The sequence below is a fragment of the Pan paniscus genome, chromosome 9, assembly GCF_029289425.2.
Source record: "Pan paniscus chromosome 9, NHGRI_mPanPan1-v2.0_pri, whole genome shotgun sequence".
Classification (NCBI taxonomy): domain Eukaryota; kingdom Metazoa; phylum Chordata; class Mammalia; order Primates; family Hominidae; genus Pan; species Pan paniscus.
In genome coordinates, this window is record NC_073258.2 from 72,557,880 (window position 1) to 72,567,739 (window position 9,860).

Genomic DNA, 9,860 nt, shown 5'->3' on the forward strand with positions numbered 1-9,860 from the left:
GTATCTGTGGGTGGATATCTGCATGTAAATGGCAGTGTATACCTGTGTGGGTGTGTACAAAATTCCCATGTGAATCTCAGCTTTGTGGGGATCTCCGGGTCTTGAGCCCAGCAGATGCCATTTGAAGAAAAATCACTTGAAAATGAGACAGAAAGAATGGAAACCAAATCCTAGATCTAAAGGCACCCGGCTGATTAAAAAAAAAAAAAAAACTCTGGATTTTCTTTGTTTTGGACTCTACCTGCCTCCAAATTACATTTCTGTTTCCTATGAAATGATTAGAATGAAAGAGATCCTGAGCACGAAAGAGCAGATACTGTGTGATTCTGTGTATGTCAGGTATGTCACGCTGCTGACATTTCGGCTCAGCAATTTCTCTGTTGTATGTGGGGGGGTTCCCTGTGCATTTTAGGATGTTGAGCGGCATCCCTGGATCCCTGGACTCACTGGATGCAGTAACACAACTCCCCCCAAGTAGAGACAACCCTCAGTGTCTCCAGATATTGCCTAATGTCCCCAGGGGGCAGAATAGCCCCCATCAGAGAACTGCTGCTTTCATAAAGTACAATGTCAGGTGAAATAGGTGGAGGCTGTTTGTAGTCAGGGGTTTGTAGAGATGGAAGAGATCCCAGGAATATCCTGGAAGGGGCTGTAATATTTTGTTTCTTGAAGTGGTTGTCGGTAATATGGAGATTTTTTTTTTTTTTTTTTTTTTTGAGGCAGGATCTTTCTCTGTCACCCAGGCTGGAGCACAGTGGCACCGTCATGGCTCACTGCAGCCTCTGCCTCCTGGGCTCAAGCAGTCCTCCCACGTCAGCCCTCCTGAGTAGCTGGAACTACAAGCATGTGCCACCACTGCTGCCTAATTTTTGTATTCATTTATTTTTTGTGGGGGGGGGTCTCACTATGTTGCCCAGGCTGGTCTCGAGCTCCTGGGCTCTAGCAATCTGCTCACCTCAGCCTCCTAAAGTGCTGGGATGACAGGCATGAGCCACTGCACCTGGCCAGTATGTTCAGTTTGTAAGAAAAGTACTGTGTTGACCTCTTCTATGTGCACATTTCTTTAGTAATTCAATAAAGCATTTAGAAAAATTGGTCATAATAGGAGTGATTTGTAGAGTGATTGGCATGAAAGCTGATCACCCTAATTTGAACTACTCTGAAATGAGCACCAGGTGCCACCAAGAGGAGCCTTTCAAGGTATCATAGCCAAGGAGAGGAGTGTATTGTGTACATCTCTGCATAAAGGATTTGCTGGTTACATGGAAGGATGAAGCCTCCTTCTGAGGACAGAGGCAGCAAAGCAAGTGGAAGCCCAAAGCATTGAGCTTTCTAAATGGACTTTGCTAAAATCTCGTGGATGACTCATGCTCTTAACATACACCCATGTACATATTGTCCATATAAACATTAATTCTGTAACAAGCCCCACACATAAGGGTTTTTTTTTTCTTTTGAGACAGTCTTGCTTTATTGCCCAGGCTGGAGTACAGTTGCATAATTGTGACTCACTGCAACTTCCACCTCCTGGGTTCAAGCAATGCTTGTGCCTCAGCCCCCTGAGTAGCTGGGACTACAGGTGCACACCACCATGCCTGGCTAATTTTTGTATTTTTAGTAGAGACAGGGTTTCACCATGTTGGCCAGGCTGGTCTCAAACTCCTGGCCTCAAGTGATCTGCCCACCTCAGCCTCCTATAGTGTTGGGATTACAAGTGTGAGCCACTGCGCCTGGGCCCACACGTAAGGTTTGAGTTGAGATAGGGAAACTCTGACAGGACTGAGTAATTTGGCCACAGTCTCTGGGAAATATGCACAATTTCTGGAATCTTCTCTACTTCCAGAGTTCCCACTTTCTATCTGTCTCCTGTTTATTCAACAAACTTGTATGGAACCACAGTGTGTCTAGAACTGGCCAGCTGTGGAGGATAAAAAGATGACTGAGGTCTGGCATGGTGGCTCATGCCTGTAATCCCATCACTTTGGGAGGCCAAGGCAGGCAGATTACTTGAGGGCAGGAGTTTGAGCACAGCCTGGCCAACATGATGAAACGGCTCTACTAAAAATACAAAACTTAGCCAGGCATGGTGGCATGCATATGTAGTCCCAGCTACTTGGGAAGCTGAGGCAGGAAAATTGCTTGAACCCAGGAGGCAGATGTTGCAGTGAGCTGAGATCACACTGCTGCATTCCAGCCTGGGAGACAGAGCGAGATTTCGTGTCAAAAAAAAAAAAAAAAAAATGACTGGGATACAGACTCCATCAGAGTTGACTCTAACACAAATTTGGTAAGAGCCCAAGGTCTGGCTGGCCAAGCACCTTGATCGGCCTCATCCTGCAGCATCTACTAGAATGAAGAACACATTTTTCTTTACCCATGAAAATGTTTTGTGCTTCGTAACTACAAGTGCAATTTGTGTTAATTCTGCAAAACTTGCAATATAACTGTGCCTGTATTCTTAGCATTTTTCCTTTGAGAGATTTCTCAGCATATCATCTTTGGATTATGTGGAATTGGAAATTTACTTAAAGCCAACAACAAGTACAGGAAAGTCAGTTCTTAGTCAAGAGTTAGGTTTTCAAAGACAGTGGATAAAATAAAAAATCTAGTACAGTCAAGATTATATGTGCAAATCCCCTCATCATTCATACAGTTTAGCAGTCAGTCTTACCGTGGCTCACCAGGTCCAATCCATACTTCTTCCTCCACGATTGGAGCAGAGGGTGATTTTTTTTTAATGAGCAACTGATGAAGTCATTTAGAGACCATTTGCAGTAGGAGCCCTGTGTACTAGAGACCAATCAATGTGCCCTCATAGCACCATTTCTGCCTCTCTCCCTCTTTGTTCTTGCCAAGTACCCACAGTTCTTTTTCCATAGATTAAAAGAGCCCAATTTGGGCCTATACCTAGGAGTACAATTGCTGGGTCATTTAGTAACTCTATGTAGAATTGTTTGGGAAGTTGTTAAAGTGTTTCTCACAGTGGCTACACCATTTTAATTCCTACCAGCAGTGTATGAAGGTTCTAGTTTCTCTGCATCCTCACCAACACTTGTTATTTTCTGTTTTTTTTTTTTTGAGACAAAGTCTTGCTCTGTCACCCAGGCTGGAGTGCAGTGGCACAATCTCAGCTCACTGCAACCTCTGCCTCCCAGATTCAAGTTACTCTCCTGCCTCAGCCTCCCAAGTAGCTGGGATTATAGGCACCTGCCACCATGCCTGGCTAATTTTTGTATTTTTTTAGCACAGACAGGCTTTCACCATGTTGGCCCAGCTGGTCTCAAACTCCTGGCCTCAGGTGATCTGCCTGCCTCGGTCTCCCAAAGTGCTGGGATTACAGGCATTAGCCACAGCACCAGGCCAATTTTCTCTACCTTTGATTCTAGCCATGCTTATGAGTATGACGTGGTATCGCATTGTGGTTTTGATTTCTGTTTCCCTGATGATGAATTTCATTGAGCATCTTTTCATGTGCTTATTGGCCACTTGTATGTCTTCCTTGGAGATGTGCCATATTTTCATATTCAAAAATGAAAGCATAGGTCCACACAAAAATTTTTACATGAATAATTACAGTAACATCACTCCTAATAACCCAAAGAGGGAATTAATCCAAATGCCCATCACCAGATGAAGAGATACACCAATTGTTGTCTACCCACATGGTGGAATATTATTTGGTCACAAAAAGGAGGAAACTACATACGTTAGAGTGTGGATGAAACTTCAAAACAGATGAAAGATCACATTCTACATGATTTCATTCAGATGGAAATCTATAGAAATAGGAAGTCGATTAGTGGTTACTTAGGGCTGGTAGGGGCATGGGAGGATAGGGGGTGTTAGCTAAAGGGTATGAGGTTTCTTTTTGAGGTCATGAAATGTTCTAAAATTGACTGGTAATGTTTGTGTATATCTCTGAATATATTAAAAACCATTGAAATGTAAAAAATGCAAAGAAAAAACAGCCCAAATTGCAATTTTATTTAACACTTGATTGGCTTTAAAAATAGATTCCAGGCTGGGCATGGTGGCTCACACCTGAAATCCCAGTGCTTTGGGAGGCTGCAGTGGGAGGATTGCTTGAGGCCAGGATTTCCAGGCCAGCCTTGGCAACATGGCAAGACCCTGTCTCTACAAAAAAAGAAAAAATAAATATCAGCTGGATGCAGTTGCTCACACCTGTAATCCCAGCACTTTGGGAGGCTGAGGCGGGCAGATCACCTGACATCAGGAGTTCAAGACCAGCTTGGCCAACATGGTGAAACCCCGTCTCTACCAAAAATATAAAATTTAGCCTTTTGGTACTCTGAGCAGCACCATGGCGGTTGTTAAGAACAAGTGCCTTATGAAAGGTGGCAAAAAGGGAGTTAGGAAGAAAATAGATGATCCATTTTCTAAGAAAGATCAGTATGATGTGAAAGCACCTGCTATGTTCAATATAAGAAATATTGGAAAGACTTGGTCACCAGGACTCAAGAACCCAAATTGCATCTGATGGTCTCAAGGGTCTTGTGTTTGAAGTGAGTCTTGCTGATGTGCAGAATGATGAAGTTGCATTTAGAAAATTCAAGCTGATTACTGAAGATGTTCAGGACAAAAACTGCCTGACTAACTTCTATGGCATGGGTCTTACCTGTGACAAAATATGTTCCATGTTTGAAAAATGTTCAACAATGATTGAAGCTCATGTTGATGTCAAGACTACCGATGGTTACTTCTTTCATCTGTTTTGTGTTGGTTTTACTAAAAAACACAACAATCAGATACTGAAGACCTCTTATGCTCAGCACCAACCGTCTGCCAAATCCAGAAGAAGATGATGGAAATCATGACCTGAGAGGTGCAGACAAATGACTTGAAAGAAGTGGTCAATAAATTGATTCCAGACAACATTGGAAAAGATGTAGAAAAGGCTGGCCAATTTATCCTCTCCACGATATCTTCATTAGAAAAGTAAAAATGCTGGAGAACCCTGGGTTTGGAAGGCATGGAGCTTCGTGGTGACGGTAGTAGTTCTGGAAAGCCCACTAGGGATGAGACACATGCTAAAGTTGAATGAGCTGATGGATATGAACCACCAGTCCAAGAATCTTTTTAAAGTTCAGACTTAAAACAGTGGCAAATAAGAAGTCCTATTTGTGAAAAACAAACAAGAAACAACAATGAAAAAAGCAAAATTAGCCTGGTGTGGTGGTGCATGCCTGTAATCCTAGCTACTCAGGAGGCTGAGGCACGAGAATCACTTGAACCTGGGAGACAGAGGTTGCAGTGAGCCAAGATTGCACAATTGCACTCCAGTCTGGGCAACAGAGTGAGACTCTCTCCAAAAAGAAAGAAGAAAAAAAAGTATCTGGGCTTGGTGGCATGCGCCTGTAGTCTCAGCTACTCTGAAGGCTGAGGTGGGAGGATAGCTTGAGGCCAGGAGTAATTTGAGGCTACAGTGAACTATGATTGTGACATTGCACTCCAGCCTGGACTGCAGAGCAAGACCCTGTCTCTTATACATACATACATACATACATACATACATACATACACACATACACACACACACACACACACACACATACATACATACCCAGGCTCTACCTCTGGTGATTCTGACTCAGTAGGGTGTGGTATCCCCTAGGGATCCTGCTGTTCAGCCTGGTCTGGGATCCACTTTTCACTGGGAACTGAGAAACTGGCTGTGAGCCTTTCTTTCCTGAGATGTAGAGGTCATGGCGATGCAGGTTCAAGCTTAAGGAGACCTGACTGTGCGTTAGGTATTGTGCTGAACATCATCTCTTACTCTCACAGCAACATCCTTAGAAGGTTAATGATGTGTCCCTGCTCTACAGATGAGGAACTGAGTTTTCAGAGGAGTTTAGCTTGTTCAAAACTTATTCTTCCTATTGGAAACTTTGTACCCTTTGACCAATGTCTCCTATCCCCTACCTTTCCTCCACCCCAGCCCCTGATAACCACTGTCCTACTCTCTATTTCTGCGAGTTCAACTTCTTTAGATTCCACATCTAAGTAAAATCAAGCAGTATTTGTCTTTCTGTGCCTGGCATATTTCACTTAACACAAATGTCTTTCAAGTTCATCTATGTTGTTGAAAATGACAGGATTTCTTCCTTTTTTAAGGGTTAATAGTATTCCGTTGTGTGTATATAGTACATTTTCTTTATCCTTTCATCCACTGATGGACACTTAGGTTGATTCTATATCTTGGGTATCGTGAATAGTGCTGCAGTGAACATAGGAATGTAGAGATCCCTTCGACATATTGACTTCAATTTTTTTCTTGGTCTATACCCAGAAGTTGGGTTGCTGAATTATATGCTTTGAAATCTATAGCACAGCAGCGTGGCTACAGTCAATAATAATGTATCTTTCAAAATAACTAACTGGGTACATTTCAAATGTCTCATCATAAAAATTGTCAGTAAATTAGGGGATGGACATGTTAATTAGTTTGATCTAATCATTCCACATTGTATACACATATCAAAACATCACATAAATGTGTACAATTATGATTTGTCAATTAAAATAACGTTAGTTAAAAAAATAAGTAACTTGTTCAAAGCCGCAGTTGGGGTTGATGGAGCTGGGACATGCACCAAGGCTGTTGCTCTCAGGCCCGCAGAGTCCTTGGTCCACGAATGTTGAAACCCTACCTGAGATTTCTACTGAGATCAGTGTAGGGATTCAATGTCTCAGAATCATCCCATCCTGTCCATGACCGCTGCCTCTACCCCCGACCCTACTGACTTGAAATGTGGCCCCTGCTTTCATTTCCAGGAGCATACAACAATTACACCAAGCATTGATGGGTTTTGTTGACTTCATCTGAGATGTGGGGCCATGGAGAGGGTCTCATGATCCTTGCTTGGTGTTGGCCAATTCATTGACTTCTCTCCTTTGACTTCACCCTTCCATTTTCTACTCACCTCCTCTGTCATGGATTGCTCTGGGAATTCTGAGCCCTGGTTCCTTTATTTTGCAGATAACCTTCACTCTTCTCTGCAACGAATCCCAAAAGTGTGTAGTTGAGCTGACCGCAAGGTGCTTGACACGCAAGAGACTCCACAAATGGGATTCGGCCGCTGGAAAGTGGTGATAGTTCCAGATTTATGTGGATGTTACTTTGTTTTTCCCTTTAAAATCTATTCTTTATACTATCAAGCTCTTGGCTCCTGGCTGCAGTCCTTTGCTGGTGGCAGTGGGCTGGGTACTGCCAGCAGGGACAAATGCTGCCCACTTAGAGAAAGAGAAACTGGTTCTCTTTAAAAGGCAGAGGGAGGTTTCCAGTGCCAGTTTGTTTGGAGGCAAAATGGCTGTTGTATTAAAATTGCCCAAACTTGGGCTGGTGCCTTGTGTGTTTAGAGCTCAAAGCCACGATTGTTTTCATTTTTTTTTAATTTTACTTTTTATTTTATTTTATTTTTTTTGGTTGTCGGTTTTCCAGCCTTTTGCTTGGCAGGTTTCTGCTAATAGCTTCAACCTCAAGAGTCCCATTATACAAACACTAATAGCACCTACTATGTGTCAGTCTGTAATGCCTACTATGTGCCAGGCATTGGAGATAATATAATGATGAACAAGATAAACATGGCACTTGGAAAAGAGAGTCTAGTTCCCACTCTCAGCCCACCCCAAAGAGAGGCCAGAATTGGGCTTCCAAAGATCTCAGATGCCCTTGCATCACCTCCCTGAAGAGGGCGGGTGAAGCTTTGGTGTCTGAAGAGAATTTGGCTGGACAATCCCCAAGGTTTGGAATGATGGGAAGGAGAGCCATCTGTGTTTAAGGTGAGAAGCGGGGGAGTGGCTGGATATCAGAGGAGGCCAAGATTAAGAGAAGGTTTTTGTGAGTTCCTGTGCATAGTGGAGACCTGTTCTAGTGAGGGTCCCTGGGGCTGAGCCTGTGGGTCAGTGGAATGATGCTGTGAGGAGGGTCTTGTTATAGCAGATGGCCCAAAAAAGGCTGATGGATCATGAGCAGCTGGAAGAATGGAGAGTTCGGGGGATGTAGTTCCTACCTGGCTTTCCAACAGTGTGTAAGCCCAGAATTCTTACATAAGCCCATGGAGAAGGGAAAGGAATGCTGGTAATGACAAGATTGAATTCTCCACCTGCCAGGCATCCAGGGACTCAGAGCAGATTTAACTGAAGTTACAGAAATGGGAATGTGACATTTCCTACGTCCGGGTGTGCTGGAGCAAAATGTATTCCCTCTCAGGTTTGTGGGGAAGGAGAATGCTAACAGACAAGACTCCAGGTTTTCGCTCTTAAACCTGGTGCCTAGAAATGCATTTTCTACTGGATGCAGACAGAAGCTCCATATAGACATATCCATCGCTGCATCTCTCAAGACTTGTGTTCTCCCTAATTTTCCCTTTTTAACCCACAGAGGAAGAAAGTTCCAAAATCACTTCTGGCCTCTCAAGTGTGAGTTAGGTGGCCAGGTGGGGTTATTCATGCCTGTAATCTCATAATGAAGGGGTGGCCTGCTGCTCCACACCTGTGGGTATTTCTAGCCAGGTGGGATGAGAGACAGAAAAGAAATAAGACACAGAGACAAAGTATAGCGAAACAACAGTGGGCCCAGGGGACCGGCGCATAGCATACCAAGGACCTGCCCTGGCACCGGTCTCTGAGTTCCCTCAGTTTTTATTGATTATTATCTTCATTATTTCAGCAAAAAGGAATGTAGTAGGAGGGCAGGGTGATAATAAGGAAAAGGTCAGCAACAAACATGTGAGCAATAGAATCTCTGTCATAATGAAGTTTAAGGGAAGGTACTATCACTGGACATGCACGTAAGCCAGATTTATGTTTCTCTCCACCCAAACATCTCAGTGGAGTAAAGAATAACAAGGCAGCATTGCTGTAAACATGTCTCGCCTCCCACCATAGGGCGGTTCTTCTGCCATCTCAGAATTGAACAAATGTACAATCGGGTTTTATACCGAGACATTCAGTTCCCAGGGACAGGCAGGAGACAGTGGCCTTCCTCTCTCTCAACTGCAAGAGGCTTTCCTCTTTGAATAATCCACCTCAGCACAGACCCTTTACGGGTGTCAGGCTGGGGGACCGTCAGGTCTTTCTCATCCCATGAGGCCATATTTCAGACTATCACATGGGGAGAAACCCTGGACAATACCCAGCATTCAAGGGCAGAGGTCCTTGCAGCTGTCCGCAGTGCATTGTGCCCCTGGTTTATTGAGACTAGAGAATGGCGATGACTTTTACCAAGTATACTGCTTGCAAATATTTTGTTAACAAGGCACGTCCTGCACAGCCCTACATCCCTTAAACCTTGATTTCATACAACACATGTTTTTGTGAGCTCCAAGTTGGGTCAAAGTGGTTGGGTCAAACTGGCTGGGGTAAAGCTACAGATTAACAACATCTCAGCAAAGCAATTGTTTAAAGTACAGGCCTTTTTCAAAATGGAGTCTCTTATGTCTTCGTTTTCTATGTAGACACAGTAGCAGTCTGCTCTCTTTCTTTTCCCTGCATATCCCCCTTTTCTTTTTGACAAAACCGCCACCATCATTATGGCCCCTTCTCGCTGGTCGCTGTCTCTCTGGAGCTGCTGGATACACCTGTAGACTAACAATAGAAAGGACAGACATACAAGGATTAATACAAAATTTGCAACAGTGGAATTTCCAGTGGTTTTAACCCAGGTGACAGGGAGCAAGAGGACGGTGTGGGTGCTGTGGCACCCAGGCAGTCTCCCACCTCCTTTGTGTCTTAGTTGCTGTTTCTCATAGTTTTCGGTATTTCTCCTCACCTGTTCACTCGCACCTTTTATCTCTTTGTCTCCCTTCTCTTACAGTCTCTCTCTCTCTCTCTCTTTTATA

General features: G+C 43.8%; 1 protein-coding gene across 1 annotated transcript in view; it reads right to left on the reverse strand.

Moving 5' to 3' along the window:
* Nucleotides 1-8,574: 8,574 nt before the first annotated feature.
* The window catches only part of LOC130540629 (uncharacterized), a 192,117-nt gene continuing 190,831 nt past the window's right edge, over nucleotides 8,575-9,860 (reverse strand). The window contains exon 8 of the mRNA XM_057299300.2: nucleotides 8,575-9,606. Coding sequence (XP_057155283.1) covers nucleotides 9,353-9,606 — 254 coding nt within the window. The 3' untranslated portion in view covers nucleotides 8,575-9,352. The remainder of the gene's footprint in view (nucleotides 9,607-9,860) is intronic.